The 20,810-nt window shown below is 36.9% G+C and overlaps 1 protein-coding gene across 1 annotated transcript in view; it reads right to left on the bottom strand.

The window, feature by feature from the left end:
* The window catches only part of LOC110449619 (cGMP-dependent protein kinase 1-like), a 43,322-nt gene extending 25,089 nt beyond the window's left edge, over positions 1–18,233 (bottom strand). Inside the window, exons 1-7 of the mRNA XM_021496596.1 lie at positions 17,511–18,233; positions 13,715–13,881; positions 10,941–11,054; positions 8,654–8,759; positions 4,881–4,944; positions 3,179–3,256; positions 277–404 (exon numbers count right to left, since the gene is read on the bottom strand). Coding sequence (XP_021352271.1) covers positions 277–404; positions 3,179–3,256; positions 4,881–4,944; positions 8,654–8,759; positions 10,941–11,054; positions 13,715–13,881; positions 17,511–18,022 — 1,169 coding nt within the window. The 5' untranslated portion in view covers positions 18,023–18,233. The remainder of the gene's footprint in view (positions 1–276; positions 405–3,178; positions 3,257–4,880; positions 4,945–8,653; positions 8,760–10,940; positions 11,055–13,714; positions 13,882–17,510) is intronic.
* Positions 18,234–20,810: the final 2,577 nt, after the last annotated feature.

Raw genomic sequence — 20,810 nt, 5'->3', positions numbered from 1 at the left:
TTCGATCATCTTAATATTTTGCAATTAAAAGTAAAGTTAATATAATAGATTTTATCTCATATTTGCGTGCACCCACATTTGGTAATCACATGCTATTTAGGTTAACTTTCCCTTTTAGAGGATTGGGGGACAGTTCCTAGGTAATTAACTGCCTTATTCAGCACAAGAGAATACGATCACTAGATAACGATGCCATATTAGCCAATCAATTATTGTCAACCTGCTTTGCACTTTACATTAGATGATCAGTTTTGAAATCGTTTGTGAATCTGTCAGAATCCAGCGTGATGGATCGAGCGAAACACCCACCTGAGTAACGCCTTCTCGCCAAAGTAATCACCACGTTTGAGGCTTCTAATGAGCTGTGGATCATCAAACCCTGCTATCTTCTGTGTCACCTCGACCTAAACAGACGCCATACAACGGTCAACAACAGTTCTACTTGGTTAACATATCATAGCAATACCGTCTCCACCCAAACAGAAGCCTTGCTACAGCCAACACCTGATTCACTCGGTTAACACTATATAAAAGTGGTAAAATGCTTTTAAAGACCATCATCGTTTTTTAAGGAAGAGACATACTTTATGGAAGGTAACGTTAAACTGCTCTCTTACAACTGATATTGACTCTACTATCCTACTTACAATTACAGCCGACCAAATTGTCAATGCAATCCTGTCAATTTACCGCAAATATTTTCTCTGCTACCTCATGTCATTACACCTGATATTTGCTGCGATCCTGTCATTTTACAGCCGAGATTCGCTGTGCTTTCCTATGTCCTTTGAACAATAATAATGGCTGTGCAATCCTATGTCCTTTTACGGTACTTTTTCTTTCTTTCCGAACCCAAATACACGCTGTACTTTTTTTTTAGTGATTAAGTATTTAACATTTTATAGCAATCAATATGTATGTTTACTGGAACAAGAGGCCCAGAGGGCCTATATCGCTCACCTGGATATCTAAGCAATCATTGCAAAATATTCTCCAAATGAGATCCAAGGGAATATGCCAAACCCCAAGGCCAATCCTTGTAGCATATCTGTATTAGATTTTTCATGCCCAGCAATTTTACGTATGGTTATGGGGTGGGGATCTCAACTGTTTCTAAGCTGTGACTCAGAAACTAGGTCCCTAGGGTTTGGTCCAGACCCCAGGATCAATTCTAATATCATGACTGCTTTTGTCTCTTTTTGCCCAGCATTTGTATATATAGTTTTGGGGTGGGGATCTCAACCCTTTCAAAGTTATGACCCAGGGGTCAAGTCTGCAAGGGAGGGGCAGACCTTGGGGTCAATTCTAATATCATGACTGCATTCCTCTCTTTATGCCATGCAACAATTGTATATATAGTTTTGGGGTGGGGATCTTAACCATTTCGAAGATGTGACCCAGGGGTTAAGTATCCAAGGGTGGGGTAGTCCCCAAGGCCATCCTGGAAGCATATGTGCATTCATCTCCTTATACTCAGCAATTGTATATATGGTTATATGGTGGGGATCTCAACCATTTCCAAGTAATAAACTTTTTTGGCCCCACCCCTTAGCCCGGGGGGTCATCCCCACCATTTGTACAATTTTGAATCCCTGCCTCCCATGAATGCTTCCGACCAAATATGATCGATATCCATGGGGTAGTTCTACCTTTATAGCAATATAGCCAAATAGCCCCGTTTTGGCCCCGCCATCAGCCCCCTGGGGGTCAGCCCCACCATTTGTACAATTTTAAATCTCCACCACCTAGGGATGCTTCCAGTCAAATATGGTTGACATCCATCTCTTAGTTCCAGAGAAGCTGTCGCTTAAAGCAATATAGCCAAAAAAACTTTTTGGCCCCGCCCATCAGCCCCCAGGGAGGTCAGCCCCACCGTTTGTACAATTTTGAATCCTTGCCTCCCATGCATGCTTTTGATTAAATATAATTGATATCCAGTGCATAGTTCTACAGAGGAAGTCGTTTGTAGCAATATAGCCAAATTGCCCCTTTTTGGCCCCACCCCTCAGCGCCCTTGGGGTCAGCCCCACCATTTGTACAATTTTGAATCCCCACCACCTAGAGATGCTTCCAGTCAAATTTAGCTAAATTACAATCAGTGGTTAAGAAGAAGAAGTCGTTTAAAAATTCGGACCAGGTGAGCTAATAATACAAGTTTGTTATCTTAAAAATACATCATCGAAGAATAACTGCTTTCTTGAAAAAAGATGTTTCATAAATTTGCACATAAAACATTTCAACATATGTATCGACCGTATCACTTAGTTTAGAGTCGACATTCGAGCATAAATTGCTCTGACTACAAGATAAGATACACATAGAATACTGTGAAATCCGATTATTTCGTTGGGACACATTTCCTTGATTTCCAAACCAAAACACCATTTCGTGGGTAGATTACTAGTACCCACGGAACTAAAACCATGTCCTTAGGAATTAAACCAATTCTGTCACGATTGTCAGTCGTGTACGTAAACGTAAACCATTCCAACAGAAAGACAGTTCTGAAAACTAAAGTTGTCGGACGTGTTGGAAACGTACTGAGAATGATAAAATTTAATCGACTAAGCGTATAAATTGACGATGTTTTAGTTGCATTGAAAAATGCATTATGTTTGAATACATGTAATGCCTTTGTATACATGTGAGTTTTCATTCATAACATGTACATCATGACAATGTCTTGTTTGATTGACACTCGTACGGAAGATACGGTGATGTCGAGCCTGTTGACGTGGATGAGGAGTACCAAAGGAGTCAACAATTAAAACCCCTACACGAAAATCAGTACCAAAGGAGTCAACAATTAAAAACCCCTACACGAAAATCAGTACCAAAGGAGTCAACAATTAAAACCCCTACACGAAAATCAGTACCAACACATCTGAAAGTCCACGGCGACATCACATAGTTTTAACGTTATTCATTTGAGGTCACGGCAGAATCAAACATTTTAGTCTACAACAACAACGGATCAATAACAGAGGATAAGGATGATACACAGTGTAAATGGTGTGTGATTTACGTTTTAACCTATCCATGATTCGTCTTTTTCAGTAAAGCAGGGCCAGAAATCAATGACATTCCAGCGCAAGGTATACCGAATTTCGACGTTTTTATGATACCACAGTGTCTTGATAATGGGCATATATATTCCGATGTATGCTTCCTTACTTACCTCTCCTTTGTTTATGATAAAGAACGTGTCACCAGTTCCGCCTTCCCTGATGATGTATTCGCGCTCGTGGAAAAAGTCCTGAAATGAATTACATCAATCTGATAAAGAACTATATACAATGTACTACAGAATACATGAGGACGTAAATTACGAAGAACCGTTACTTTTACACAGCGCTACGGGTCGTGAATAGCATACCCTGATTTTCCGCTTAGATGAAAGTTTCCCTTGAACACAAGCCCCTAGAAGTTTCAGTAAATGTCCAGGTTTCATCATCATATCATAAATTAATCTGTCATTAAAATGGAATATTTTCACGACCACGCCTTACGAAACCTCCGTCTTGAAGCAAGTATCTTGCTGTGAAGCATTGTGAGAGACTTGTATCACCATAACTACAAGACATCTTTTTATGTATCGTAACTACGACATCGATCAATAATTCTACGAATGTATATGTATATATACACCACAAATATCACCGACTGATAATTTTTTCTTAAATCAAACTGGAATAGTATGTATGTATATCGTGTCACTGCCATGTGATCGTTTATATTAAGTATCTAACAGAGTATTGACTGATTGAGTCCGACATTTGTTGCGTTTTGTAGTGATACTTTCTATTGTATCTCCCAAACAGAATATACAGCACGCGTGGGAATTCAGAAAAATGAAACAAAAGATATGATTACGCAATTATAAGGAAATAGCATACATAGTTCTATTGTGTAGACAAATCGACTGGTTTTTTTTTTCTCCAACCTATAAATCATCAAAGTAAAGAATTCTGACTTGCCCTTACACTTTTGGGATTAATATTGCGCCGGTTTACCTAATATGAGAATAACCAGTTTATAAAAAGAACTAAAAAGCACACTATTATATTGGTTTCTGATACAAGTGACTGTGTAAGCTCTTCTACTGATATATCCATGTCGTCTTCCATCCGTAATTACTTGTATTCGTGTTGCTGTTCTTTAGTGTTGTTGTCTGTTTATATGTGTTGCCATCCCTTCGATGTTTGAGTCTTGCTGGCTCATTTTACCGTTGCCCTTTCTTCAATGCTGGTATCTTGTTGGTTTATTTCAATGTTGCCCTTCCTTTTGCATTGGTGTTTTGTTTGTATCCGTGTTGGTCTCCCTTGGGTTTTGGCGTTTTGTTTGTTTCTTTTAGTGTAACCCTCCGTTGTGTGTGATGTTTTGTTTATTTCAGTTCTGCCCTCCCTCTTCCATTATTTTTTAACCATTATAAGATGATATTCGCCATAAGGTTATTCAAATCTACCCTCTGAAAACTACATTACGATGATTTGCAATTATAGTTTTTCTTAATTATGTCATTACTTAATTAAAAACCCGTATTATTCTAGATAGACATACACACATACAAATATGACTACACCTTCAAAATAAATGAGCTGCGCGGCACCTACAGCTAGAACATATGTTATCTGATAAACTGTCTTCTTCATTCTTGTCATTACGTTGTAATTACATTAAGGCATATTGAGGCACATGTGTAACGCCACTTTCATGCCGTCCGGATGATATCGGCTATATCAGTGACTTTCTCATTCAGGTTTTTGACATTTAGTTCTCAATCGTGGCATTCTGTATCGTTGCCATGCTTGGAAATGTGTCAGAGCATGATAAAAGGGTGAAGTTATCTTATAGAAAGCTTTTTGATAAAAAGTACTTACCACTTCTAAAACGTCCGCTATTTTTGCTAATTTTTCCGTCGGCAGTTTTTTCAAAAGCGGAACGCTAAAAAATAAAAATAAATATTATGATTTGTTAGACCAAAAAGAAAGGGAAAAGAGGCGACATCAACTTCTAAAGCAGTATCCAACGTTTTAGTTTATCAGAACACTGTGTGTTGTTTAAAGCACTATACTGTGGATCAGTTTCTAAAACAAAACGTTAAAATGATACAAAGCGGCCAATTTAACAGTAAACATCGCTCTTGATCAATACTTAATACCATAGACTGTCCTTCTGATGTTGAAAACTAACTGTACAGATCAGCTGATAATTGAATCAAGAAACATCGCTTCAAACATCCCATCACATCCAAAAAGGCACGGTTAAAAGTAAAATAACGATTATAAATAAGGTTAGAAAATATCTTGATTTATTTATATCGTAAATAGTTTAAAGGTTCAAACACTATTGCGGTGATAAAGTAGGGAATGGGAACAATGAATCACCATCGTTTTTGCTGACGGTGCATGTATATCACTTCAGTGATGTGCGCTGACGCCAGTCAAGCTGTATGGCTAAACTCCACAAAGTCATAGGGAAAAAACCATTTAACTAGTAATCTATTTATTATTTTGAACTATGGTTATTATTAAATATTTGAATAGTCTTGTATGTTTAGTTAACTTAACAATACGATTGAATATTTCTAAATTCTTTACACTTGTGTCATCCTTATGTTGTAAAAGTTACCACACACGTGTAATCTTGATCTTGATAAATATATCATACACGTGTAATCTTGATCTTGATAAATACATCATACACCTGTAATCTATATCTTGATAAATACATCATACACCTGTTATCTTGATGTTAAAGTTACCTTACACGTTTAATCCTGCCAAGTGGTTACGTGTATTTACAGATGTATAACAACATTATTTTTTTTATCAGATTGCAATATTCTAAACAAACTTTGTGACAAATTATAAAATCTATTTATTTTATAACATAATCCGATATACTAAGTCATTGCATAACTAACATACAACAGATGTTAGCAGGGAGTAGCACAGAAAACAGTGTAAGGGACGGGTCCCCGTCTGTACTTTGATTTACTCGCGACCAACATCCAATCATCTAATAATTCATTGCTAACTCCCTTTAACTTAGCACGGATTTTCATGATTTGCCTCATTTTATATCTCCATACGAACGCACCTATTACATCACCACGCATTGGTGCCTTAGAGTTTAACAAACTTGCAACATGTTATTTTATAAGAAAATACATTATAGGATTTGAATTCGGTCGATATCACTCCTCCATCGCTTAATACAATAAAAAGTCGACTTAATCAAATAGAAAAAAATATGTATCGTATGATGTGAAGGTACATCTCAATTTGTAGACACGTGATATAATTTGGTTCGATTCGATTGAGTTAGATCTAATTTACACTCCTTTATGACACATACATCATAGGAAATATTTTGAGAGATCTGACGTCATATTATTCTTTGTTGGTTCAAGGGTACCTTACATGTAGGTCTATAACCACTAAGAATAGGAGACAAGACCATAATTATTTTCTACAGTAGGTTCCAATATTACATCGCATTTGTATAAAAAAAAAACGTTCAGTACGACATCGAGTATTGATTAGAATATATATATCGTACACAGTACATGGTTTCTGTATTGATTAACTTCGCATATAAACCAAAACATCACTCGTCGAGGGTAGTCATAGATAGTTCACTACAAACACTCATTGTTTGCAGTCGTCTTTTATGTTAAGATGTGTTGCCAAGGGGATTGATGTCCTTCGTTTTACCTTGAATAAACGGTAAAGGGACAGCCATCCATTGACATAATAGCACACAAGGACCTTTTACGGTTGACTCTCTTCAGAGTGTGTATTGCAAAGATATAGTTTGTACCGATCAAAACGGTCGTTCTGTATGATGAAAAAACGTACATGAAACCACAAAAAACATCAAAGATGTGGGATTTCCGTTCAACACCATCACACTAACTGCAAATCTGTTAACACGATGAACTGCAACCCAGATAACACACTAGCTACTATCATCACAAGATCACAACAGTGCACTTACTACAACCCAGATAACACAATAGCTTTTATCATCTCATGATCACAACAGTACACTTACTACAACCAAGATAACACAATAGCTACTATTATCTCATGATCACAGCATTACACTAACTACAACCAAGATAACACATTAACTACTATCATCTCATGATCACAGCATTACACCAACTACAACCAAGATAACAAAATGCTACTATCATCTCATGATCACAACAGTACACAAAATACAACCCAGATAACACAATAGCTACTATTATCACATGATCACAGCAGTACACTAACTACAACCCTGATAACACAATAGATACTATCATATCATGATCACAACAGTACACTAACTACAACCGAGATAACACAATAGCTACTATCATCTCATGATCACAACAGTACACTAACTACAACCCAGATAACACAAATTCTTCTTTCACCATAACATTGAACTATCTACAATTCTGTTAACACAAGGAATACCGTCATCACAAAAACAAAGTGTGCAGTCATTACAGTCTTACACTAACTTCTTACTTTTTACACAATGTATACAGACATCACACGATTACACGCCATACGATCAGTAACAGTTTCACATTGTCTGCTAGGATTGTTATGTACCGGTTACAGATGAACTTAAGTATAGAAATCAATGAAATGTCGTACTCTAGTGTGTGTGTGTGTGTGTGTGTGTGTGTGTGTGTGTGTGTGCTACAAACATTTATAGATATAGATAGGATGTCTTTTTATCGGTTTTTTTCGCTCTCTATTTTTAATATTTAATCAGATATATTTCATTTGTTTAAGCCACTGACGTCATAGACATTCACGTCTCTAACTAACCTGAGAAGAAACATCATAAATGACGTAAGACGATATCGGTGGTTTTCTGAACATTTTGTTAATTGCCAGGAAAACATTATAAGGTATAAGGTTCTTTGTAAAATCACACGAGTCTACACTCTAACATTAACGGATGCATCACTCACTTTATATGTGTATATAGTGATTGTTTATCGTAGCATATTTTAAAGAAACAAAGACAATTTGTGAAACGATTAAAATACGAAGTAGTTATGAAGAAACCGGAATATATCTTGGTCAACATCACTGGAAAAAATCTGTTTAAAATTAAATTAACTTAAAAGCTTTGCAAACACTTGACCGAAGATGAGAAAAAATAAATGAACAAATTAACAGAGAAATTCTCATACAAAACACCTATTTTCGTACGTCATACATCGATATTTATTCCAAAGCTTCTGTCTAATTAATCACTTCCTGCTCATCGGTTGTTCTATTCAGATGGGAGAAGTACAAATTTGGGTTATGTATAAATCCATATATTGGACCCGTAAGAATTGATATTGAAACGGCCAACTCGTAAGAATCTGCAATGAGATATCCAACTTGTGAATATTTACAATATTCATGAGAATGCATAATCGATTTGTATCTAATCTGTTAAATTATATTGTTTAATATGATCTTCTCGCTGAATCTCAAAGATTTTACTCAAGAATAATGTTAAACACTATATTGAATATAAATCATAAGTAATCACTATTTTTAATGATCCTGTGTTTATATTAGTGATATAATGGTATATGAATACATGAAAAAGATCTAAGAAAACGAGATGTGTTCTATAGACCCACCTCCTGAGGAAGCGGATGTTTTCGTCCTGTCGTTGTATACCGGTCTTCATCATAATGGCCTGGAACACACGTCGGTCTAGTACCCATACCTTCACGTCAGACAGGGCTACACAAAATAAAACGTCAAGGTGATAGGTAGACCAGGGTGGCGATAACATCATAGTATACCCAGGGTGACCAGGGTAGAAATAACATCATAGGTATACCCAGGATGGCTAGGGTAGCAATAATATCATAGGTATACCCAGGGTCACTAGGGTAGCAATAACATCATATTATACCCAGGGTTACAAGGGTAACAATGACATCATAGGTATACCCAGGGTGACCAGGGTAGCATCAGTATCATAGGTATACCCAGGGTTACCAGGGTAGCAATGACATCATAGGTATACCCAGGGTTACAATGATAGCAATAACATCATAGTATACCTAGGGTGACCAGGGTAGCAATAACATCATAGTATACCCAGGGTCACTAGGGTAGCAATAACATCATAGTATACCCAGGGTCACTAGGGTAGCAATAACATCATAGGTATACCCAGGGTTACAAGGGTAACAATGACATCATAGGTATTCCCAGGGTGACCAGGGTAGCATTAATATCATAGGTATACCCAGGGTTACCAGGGTAGCAATGACATCATAGGTATACCCAGGGTTACAATGATAGCAATAACATAATAGTATACCTAGGGTGACTAGGGTAGCAATAACATCATAGTATACCAAGGGTGACCAGGGTAGCAATAACATCTTAGTATACCCAGGGTCACTAGGGTAGCAATAACTGCATAGTATACCCAGGGTCACTAGGGTAGCAATAACATCATAGGTATACCCAGGGTGACCAGGGTAGCATTAATATCATAGGTATGCCCAGGGTTTCCAGGGTAGCAATGACATCATAGGTATACCCAGGGTGACCAGGGTAGCAATAACATCATAGTATACCTAGGGTGACCAGGGTAGCAATAACATCTTAGTATACCCAGGGTCACTAGGGTAGCAATAACTACATAGTATACCCAGGGTCACTAGGGTAGCAATAACATCATAGGTATACCCAGGGTGACCAGGGTAGCATTAATATCATAGGTATACCCAGGGTTACAAGGGTAGCAATAACATCATAGTATACCCAGGGTGACCAGGGTAGCAATTACATCATAGGTATACCCAGGGTCACCAGGGTAGCAATAACATCATAGTATACCTAGGGTGACCAGGTTAGCAATGACATCATAGGTATACCCAGGGTGACCAGGGTAGCAATGACATCATAGGTATACCCAGGGTGACCAGGGTAGCATCAGTATCATAGGTATACCCAGGGTTACCAGGGTAGCAATGACATCATAGGTATAAGTTTTATTATCGATACTTAAAATAGTATGGAATTATATAAAAAAAATACTGATGGATAACTTATTTAAGCAGTAGTATATACATGGCTATATTTGAAAACTATATCAAGGTTCCTGTAGGTAGTTACTGTTAACATAGATAAGACGAGGTGAACAACAGAACAAATATGGAAATAATTTTAAACATCAGAAGAAACAACGATTCGTCAATGACATGTTCTGAAGAATAAACATAACCCCGTTATATCTATGTAATCTATTTATCGATATAACAATGAATATTTAACGGGAACAGACCAGTAATTGTAAATTAGAGAGCAATCGTGTTTCTATGTATTAGCATAACGGGTGAAAATGTATGAACAGGAACAATGAAAGTGATGATCACAATATGTCTAGTAAATATTGTGTCCATTTGCCAGTATTTTATTGGATGGTAGGAAATAAGCAAACCTGTTCACCTCATATCACACTATTGTTAGAGTAGTATAATATAATGCTAAAACGAAGCTTGTTGCTGTCGCGTCTCCATGGTACTTAGTCAAAATGTCGATAGAGAGCGGAAGATAGCGACAATAGGGGCATACGTATGGCTACCACATGTGGTGAAATCGTCATTTGTACTTCCAGGTACGTCTCCAGCCAAGACATGTTTGTGTCCTCCAGGGTCGTTTGTGGCACATTTCCAAATTGGTTGATGCATATTAGAAGCTGTTTTACCATCAATCTGACGGAAAATTGACAATGACAAACCCATTTGCTGTATATATCTGATGATAAATTAGTATGGCCTTCAATTGGTAAAAAAATCTACAAAATATATATACATACTATTCCTAACCTTTTCAACGCGCATTATATTCCTTCATCCCTTTAAAGACAGTGTTACGGTTCTTCACAATCCTGTATATACATACCTCGGACAGACGCGGTTCTTGTACAGTTGTACAAGATGGCCAACTCTCCGAAGGCGCGACCAGCCACCATTTTGCCCAGTACTTTGGACCCTTTAAGCACCTCCAATTCTCCATCTGTAAAACACCGTAAACATAAGACAATGGATGTTTTTTATTCTCTGAAACACTGAACAAAACTAACTTGATCTTAGATTCTTCGTTACTATATCGATATAATATATTGAATCCTGGATTCTGAGCATTTTTACTTATTTATTTATTTTATTACAAATTTATGTTCATTCCCAACAAAACTATTTGTTGTGGTTTTGTTCTCTCAAGATGGACATTTTTAACATCTGTTGGAATACACATTGGTTATTTTCGTAATAGTTAAACCAGAAGTCAAACCTCCTTGTTAATGTGGCTGTGAATTGTTCTGTTTTTTCATCTTAAAACATACGTAACATAAACCATGTCTAACACTGCCTGAGTATGCTTATCAATCACCTGGGTTCAAAACGGTCGTTGACCTAACGATGTCGGTAAACCGTGGTTAATGAGTCGTCAGTATTTAACGAACCGTTAAATAATCGATATTATTGATAATTCCCTTAACATCAGGCCACGAGAGAGTCAATCTTGTTTTTCTATTTGCAGTAAAAAGGGATTTCTTATTTTTATTTGTTTTTGTTTTGTTATTTTCACTTGGTTCTGGTCTGGAGTGAATTGCCCTTGTACTCCACCAGCTACCTGACAAACAGAGATGACTCTATGTAATAAGCGTTTAAAACTATTTCACTTGGTTCTCTACTTCAGTTGATAGACGGACATCGTTACATTAACTCGTATACAGATGTAGGACAATCACTGGGTATATACAAATGATAAAATATCTGAAGACATCGGAACAAACATAAAAATCTCATGTGACGGACATGTACTAATCATGCTAGCTATATAGGTGTCACAGAGAAGGATAGCGCTGCTCAACTGAAATCCTTGAAAGGTTAATAACAGTCAAAGTTACCAATTGTAAATGAGTTTTGCTGTATGGGAGATATCGCGCGGGCCAGTTGATCATATCAATCCCCAAACACTTCTAGGCTTTGACGGTACACTATTACACTTCTAGGCTTTGACGGTACACTATTACACTTCTAGGCTTTAATGGTACACTATTACACTTCTAGGCTTTGACGGTACACTATTTTGTAAATATGTCAATAACAAGAGATAACGAAGAAGTGTAAACAAAACCCTCGTTCCAAAGCAGAGTCGATTGAATAAGGGCAAAGAAAAGATACAAACAGAAACCTTTTGAAAATCTAAAAGGAATATATGACCAGGTGTTCCAGAATGGTAAGCGTCTTCTGCTTCATCGATGATGATCAACTCCAAGTAATGTCAAATGCCCATGGGAAGAACCGGGGGTAGTCACACTAAAACTAGTCTATATATTATATCACATAAGGAAAGAGAATATTTCTCAAAGAGATCACAACGAGGACCAAACTTCCATACAGCCAGTTGATGAGCGTTATCATATACCGTAAACGAATCATGAGTTACATTAAATCACATATTTAACAATGACCTATACAGTATACTATCAATCCTGTGTACAAAGGTAAACAGCTGACTAGCAATTGGTGATGGTGATGAGCAGGAAACAGGTTTAGCGCCGTACATTATTCATCTAACGTGTAGGCTACATTATGCAACAAATCCACTGAAGCGACTCCAGTTATTTTCTCATTATCCTAGGGGTGAAGGTAGGAGAACTATAACGCGGCCATTAGCCATGTCATTAGTGAGTAGCGGTTAGCGCCTGTTCTCTGGTTTTTAAACGCTCCTGACAATTTCCTGTGAGTAGGTGACTAGTAGGTGAATAGAAGGTAATTATACGAGTTTGTTATTTTCCTTCAAGTAGGTAAAAAGAAGGTGAATATACGGTTTGGTTATTTTCCTGGAAGTAGGTGAATATAAGGTGACTATACGGGTTTGTTATTTTTTTCTGTAAGAAGGTAAATAGAAGGTGAATATATATGAATAGAAGGTGAATATACGGGTTTTTTATTTTCCTGCAAGTAGGTGAAAAGAAGGTGAATATACGGGTTACTTTTTTTCTTGCAAGTAGGTGAATAGAAGGTGAATATACGGGCTTGTTATTTTCCTGCAAGTGGGTGAATAGAAGGTGAATATACGGGTTTGTTATTTTCCTGCAAGTAAGTGAATAGAAGGTGAGCATACTGTTTTTTATTGCTGTAATGCATGCTATGACTGGAATGGTTATAAAGCGCCAACACAATTCAAAGTGTCGATTTTTCGAAACAAAATACACCAAAATTGGACTTAATAACTTTTTTGAAATGAAAATATTGCTATACAACCATTTTCACTTTTGAACGAGAAAGTGTGAAAATTTTCTATTACTTTTCTACAAGTAATGTAGGAACGATAGAAGATCACCATTTCCGTCAATATAAATATCACAACCTCTTTAATAGTGTATATTTGTCGTCCGTGGTAGTTAACCCAGGCTAGGAGTAACTTCGATACATAAGACATTAACCTTTATTTTTTTTAACTTTTAACTGAAGTATTAAAACCACGACATTTTATTTCTAAAGCAAGTAATTTATTTTAATGGGAAGACTTATGCAAATGACATTTACTTTCTCTTTATTTTCCATCGCTCATTTAAGGTTTTTACTAATGGGTATCGTTGTGTAGGAAGCTGATATTAAGTACCCATCCCAATACAATGTCTGTGTTGCCAGTGTGTCTCCTACCTGCTGATACATAAAGGTGCTGTCCACTTTCGCCTTCTCGTATGATGTAGTGCCCTTGCTTCACCTGTTTCTCGTACATCGTATCTACAATCTCTCGTATCTGAGTGGAGTCTAGGTTTTTCAAAAAGTCGTTGTCTAGAATTGCATCTTTTATTAACTGTTTGGACCTGAAAGAAAAATACCACATCATTTATATCAAGACATCAGCATTTCTATCTGAAGAAACCATGAACTGTATACCATAAACAGAGATGTGTAAGTGTTCACCTAAAACAATGAATATTGATTTCTTTTCTTTAACAGTTACTCTGCTATTTAAAACGAAGGTCTAGTCTGTCTTTTAGCGTTTGGTCGCAACATTTCAGATAACCTGCAGTCAGGGTTCTTGATCTACTGTACCTTCCAACTAGCCTCTGCAGGTCTGCATTTATTAGACAATTCACCTGCTAGGTATGCTTTTTGTGCGATTGTATCAACATTAGAAGTAAAGTATGTATTGTACATATTAAAGCTATATAACCTGCATTCGCAATGATCTGTCGGATGTTGGAGTATTAGCTAATCATAGTAGGTTTGATATGTACTGTATGTAATGATATAATTAGACGTCTTGTCATCGATTAGATTGACTACTAGGGCACAGAATACGGCTTACTTGTCGTTGATTACGTTTATTTTTTGTATCAACTGATATGATGAGAGATCACGAATTCGTAATAGTAACCACAGCAACAGTAACATACAAAGGCTGCATAGGAAATATATGCTAATATTTAGATACACTACTGTGTAGCCGAGAGAGAGAGAGGAACCCCTACTCTTGTCTTTCCTTACACTTCATTTAGATCGTGTCGATCTGGAGACCATAAGCGGATTATACTCTTAAATGTCCTTTGATGTTAGAGGCTATTTAACAAGAACAGATCTTTCGTTCTTGGACTTAGTGCAAGCAAAATGTCACTAAGGATTTGTATCCGTGATTCAAAGTTCCGCTACATGTTGCATCCATCGCTTAATACAAAGGGATAAAAGAATACTTGCTGAAAAGCTTAGCTTCAGTCAAGATTTATCTATGATGGCTAGCGTTTATTAACTTTCATACACGTGCCTGAGGGTGAGCATGTGATTTGTGACTGTAAATGCGTAATTAATATGCCTTGTTTTAATGAAACATTTGCCTGGAATCAATTATCGCCGTCACCAGCGATCGACATTTTGCGGGATATTTGTCATGTTGTTCCGACAGCAGTTTGATTTAGCGATAGTAAAACAAGAGGTTAAATGTTTGCCAATATACATGATAGTTATAATTACGTTGGCGCGATTAACAAAATCTGATATTGACATTTTTCGGAGAGAGATGACCAGATAACTCGACAGCGATTTCACCTGAAGCAGATATATCGATCTTGTTAGCGCCGTTCATGTGTTCTGGTGGGTCGGAGATGAGCATTACTTCGTCATCACTAATTCTAAGGTTATGCATAGTACATGTAATTGTCATCATGTTATAATTGGCCTGACAGATGTCTATTGTCTTACAGAAATCTACTGTATACCAGCAGTCATTATGTTGAGATTAATATTAAGCATTATCTTAATGATCATAAATAGATTATTTCCCATATACAAGTACAATACATACCACTTCCTATTATTTCCATATTTATTATTAGTGTGTCGTACATCAGAAGCACAATACGTACACCAGGGCATAGTATCATTCTCAGCCTCGTTTACAATAAGAGAGTAACAAATTCTTTGTTATTTTTCCTTTCCCATTTTCCTTAACGTTGACAGTACACTAAGTATACATTAATAACACAATACTTGTTATTCGACCCTCTTTGTATGTTTAACATAAAAACACTACAACTATATATAGGTATTGTCTTCTTTAAGTGTCGTTATCAATCTGATTTCAATGATTGTCAATTTGTATTGTCCAGTTAAATTGTTATTGACATTTATAGTAAAACGAGGATATTCTCTCATTGTCCTATTCCCATTGCGGTAAACCTTATGTTGTATCAGTTACCAATTTTTACAGGTGTAAACTTATGTCTGTGTTTTACATTCGTCTCTTTTAGTACAATAAACATTGATTAAGAATACAACACGTTTTCCTTGTAAATGTTGATACCATTCAAGGTACTACCAGTATAAATAAATACAATGTACTATGTGTTTACGTTACTATGAGCATTAGTGTATATCTGTACTGTCCCCTCTCAGTGATGTTTTCATCTCTGTGCCAATAAGAAGGTAATTGTTGTCCTATCCGTTCTCTGAGGTTCACATCAATATGATGAGACGTATTGTTTTTGTCCTAGCTCTGTGTAATTGATGCTTTATCCGTTCTCTGCGGTTCACATCAATATGATGAGACGTATTGTTTTTGTCCTAGCTCTGTGTAATTGATGTCCTATCCGTTCTCTGCGGTTCACATCAATACGATGAGACGGATTGTTTTTGTCCTAGCTCTGTGTAATTGATGTCCTATCCGTTCTCTGCGGTTCACATCAATACGATGAGACGTATTGTTTTTGTCCTAGCTCTATGTTGTCTTAAGTATGTAACAACAATAAGTATGTACATTGTTATTGTACTTTTCCGGTATTACCTACATGTACATTAATAATCTTTCCGAACAAGAACATATACATTGTTATCGGCCTCTCTCAGTATTGTCTTGTGTAAAATGACAAAAAGTGTACCGGGTATATCATTACTGTTTTCCCTCAGTGTTGTTTTGATTAACGAGCCTAACAATAGTAACGTTATTTTCTCATATATACTTATTGTCTTATCTCAGTGCTGTCTTCATCAATGTGGCAAGTATATATGGGTATTGTTCTCTCCCAGTGTTATCTAACATGTGGTGATAACAATAACCTATTGGTATGATGTGGTAACAGGTATATTGTTACTGTTCTATCTCAATGCTGTCTACGCTAGGACGACAATAAAGCATATATTGTGTTTGTCCTTTGCCAATGTCTGTATAAGTAAAATGACAAAATACATTTTCCGTTACCTTTAATTTACAGAACAAATATTTTCTAGTTTTGCTACACAATCACGCGACTGAACAGCGCCAGGTATGTTATTGACTTTAGACCTCCTTCGTAGATCTATTCTATGTCCAAAATACGTGTTAACAGCATGACTAACACGTGTGGCAACCGACAACACGAGATGCTTAAAGTAAATGCCTGGCGATTTTCTAGAAAGATTTAACATCTACTTAAATGTCAATTGCCTTTTTATCCTGAACAATGATTTGTGTGAGGCGGTGTCGGATAGAAGATACTCTATATACAAACCTGCTTGACAAAATACCTGTGTACAGAACAACATAACTACCAAAACTTAATCTGTATTATTGTTTCGGAGGAAAAGTAGCTGATAACGACGTATATACTGAACCTAAAATAATTAATGGACGACAGGAACGCCGAAGTACTATCTCTAAATATGATATGTTCATGTCGTAGGTATAATCTAGAGAAGTGCCGAAGCAACAAAACTGAACCACGTGTGAAGCATGCACAGGCGTAACATGTATCCACTATTACTACAGTTAGAGTAAACGATTATCTCTGTTCTATGTACAATGTCAGTAATGTAAATATTTATACTCTGTACTATTTTGGCACCAATAGTTACTCCATATACTCAAATGATTATCGAAAGGACAGCTTACCTTTTGTACATCCGTTACCCTTTATCTGTATAGAAAAAAAGAAGTAACGATTATGTTTTGAAAGGATACAATATAATTATATGTACGTACCTGAATTCCTTTTCATGTCTCTTAATTTCCACGACTGTTCCATGCTGACTGGACATAGGGCTCTCAGCAGAAACTCCCTGTTTCTTGCTTCGCCCTTCTTGTCCAGGCACCGACGCATTTTCATGAATTGTCGCCAAAATGTCCGGATTCCCAGCATCCTTGTGAACTTTAATTTGTAACACTGATTGTAATTTGTCAACTTCAGCTCGTAATTTTGTAATTTCCTCACACTTTTCCTCCAGTAAACGTTTCCTTTCCAACAATTCTGTTTCATATTTCAATATTTTCGCATCACGAATTTTGATTTCTGCTCTTAAATCTGGGATCAACTTCTTGTTATTTATGTGTTCATGACTATCACCATCTAGCGTTGAAGAAGCCGAGCTGGCCCCGTTTCCCATCTTGAACCCCCTGACCGGGGAGGTAGATAGTCCTGGCTTGGTTTGGCCACTCGCCTTTCCAGAATTTCCCCTGCTGAACAGCGAACCCTTAGTGTTGTTCGGTAACGGCATGGTTGTTATTGCTTTCGACGTCAACTGTAACGAGCCTTCTGATAGGCTGGTTCAATAGCATGTATAGCAATAAAATGATGTACGCTTATGAAAAGCTGAAAATTGCTGCCAAGCAACGAAAATGCAGCTTTCACATCCCACAATGTCTGCGGTTATTTCCTGTTGTTTACACAGCTCTGGTTGTTCAGTGATAAACGAGGGCCATAGTCAGCTGTACACCTGGAAAACATCACACAAATAATATTCATTAACAAACTCTATAGGTAGATATCTCATTAGCGAGAATAAGTGAATTGTTACAATATCGATTTGTTTGTCATCGCTCGAATGTTTCGATACAGTGTATCGACGATATGGGATTTAACGAAAAGATTGAAAGCTTTACTTTAATTGATTTTTGATGTGTGACGGCGATTGAGTCTGGCGCGTGAGAGATCTGACAGATTTCTATATGACGAGAAATGATTAGCATATATCTCTTCATTGTTACACAAATAACAAACCAAGGAGTAGCGAATCTCACTAGAAAAATGCCCTTTAATGCTAGTAACGTCACATTGTACTGGAAAACGCTGATACAACTCAAACGTTCAGTGTGTCAGTGTATCGGGAACCTATAGTGCTATTGATTGGGGATATGATTTGCAGGTGTGCGAGGACCTCGGCATCACAACACCTTGTGGTCACAACAGTCATACCGTAGGTAAAAGTACAAACTATAAGAAATACGACCACTCCTATTTACATATTACGTACACGTAGTATAAGCGAGGTAACCCATGCTCTACTGAGGTACGTACTTACTCCCGTTCAAAGACAACAAATATAATAAGTTAAATGTAGCTTCTCTGTTTCCGCACAATTTTTTCAAAACATAGACTTTTTTATGTTACAATGTATTAAAGATATGGCAAATAATAAAATGATCGAACTTAGATGACATTTTTATTCAAATATTGTTCAGGATTTTGACATAGTAGACATGAACACACATTTACCATCTTGACATGTTGTGGTATAAATTTGTTTTAATCTAAATTTAGCTGAAAATTAAAAACAATATCATCATACCATTTGTTCAGTTTACTGGATATCTTTCCTTATCATACAAAGAATACAATGATGATGATATTCAATCGATCCCTACGAACCCTTCAAATAATTACCTTTTTTAAATGAACGTATTGAGTGCTTACCGCCAGGACACGATGATATAAACACTTAACATGATTTAACGATATCCGTTAGATATCTTGAGAAATACATACAAAAGTATAGCTTTTTTACCGGAAATCACAACACTTTCTCGAATCATTTTATTGTTTCTGTACTTATAAATGGTTTTTTCACAGCCTTTTGCTCTGTCGAGATAATTGGACCACAAGAGAGATCATGTAGCACAAAACCACACAACGAAGTGTTAGAAACAAGGTGATGGGCAAAACTCTAAAGATGAACACAACACACAAAAAGGACATTGTACTGTGAGATCGATCTAGAAATAGTACCTGCCTGGCCTGTGACAGATATAAGGAAAAATCTAATGTCGGTAAAACGTTAAGACCAGTTCACAATCTCACACAAACTCGTTGACTACACAAACTTGACAGATACACGAACTCGCTAGAATGAGCTACAGTATAAATAAACATGGCTGTAGCATTTACTGTAAGCAACAGCCGACTATAGATCGGGTTGGAACTGGTCTGCTTACTGTACCAACGGATTGCTTCCAAAAAGATAAATGGGTTAACAAGGGACGTAATTTGAAAGGTAAGTCTGCCATTGGATCACACCTTGTTTGAGGGAATATATATATGGATTTCTTTTGCATCATAATACGGTTAATAGTGTTATTTTCTCTGGTAGTGTTACACCTTAAGTACACACAATGACCATGTCTTGTCAGCAGGTTAAATATGCCGGTCTGTTACCACATGTCCCAGCGGGAATCGGCTTCACTCAATATGTCTCTGCATAAGCGATTTGTGAATGGCATATTTAGTAAATGTCATCGAAATCTTCGTCTTTCTCACGTTGATCACTAAAATGTTTACTTCGATTTATAAAACTTAGTGAAACGTCTCCTAAATTACCGTGCCTGTTAAGTTGATGTTCGTAAGGCAGTTTTGACAAGGATCTGTTCGTAAGTCAGGATTGACAAGGATCTGTTCGTAAGTCAGTATTGACAATGATCTGTTCGTAAGGCAGTTTTGATGAGGATCTGTTCGTAAGTCAGTATTGACAAGGATCTGTTCGTAAGGCAGTAATGACAAGGATCTGTTCGTAAGGCAGTATTGACAAGGATCTGTTCGTAAGGCAGTAATGACAAGGATCTGTTCGTAAGGCAGTAATGACAAGGATCTGTTCGTAAGGCATTAATGACAGGATCTGTTCGTAAGGCAGTTTTGATGAGGATCTGTTCGTTAGGCAATATTGACAAGGATCTGTTCGTAAGGCAGTATTGACAAGGATCTGTTAGTAAGGCAGTATTGACAAGGATCTGTTCGTAAGGCAGTAATGACAAGGATCTGTTCGTAAGGCAGTAATGACAAGGATCTGTTCGTAAGGCAGTATTGACAAGGATCTGTTCGTAAGGCAATATTGACAAGGATCTGTTCGTAAGGCAGTATTGATGAGGATCTGTTCGTAAGGCAGTTTTGATGAGGATCTGTTCGTAAGGCAGTATTGACAAGGATCTGTTCGTAAGGCAGTATTGACAAGGATCTGTTCGTAAGGCAGTAATGACAAGGATCTGTTCGTAAGGCAGTATTGACAAGAATCTGTT

Source organism: Mizuhopecten yessoensis, unplaced genomic scaffold, assembly GCF_002113885.1.
Source record: "Mizuhopecten yessoensis strain PY_sf001 unplaced genomic scaffold, ASM211388v2 scaffold4715, whole genome shotgun sequence".
Classification (NCBI taxonomy): Eukaryota; Metazoa; Mollusca; class Bivalvia; order Pectinida; family Pectinidae; genus Mizuhopecten; species Mizuhopecten yessoensis.
The sequence above is the reverse complement of the archived record's forward strand: the minus strand, read 5'-3'. Positions and strand labels throughout refer to the sequence as shown.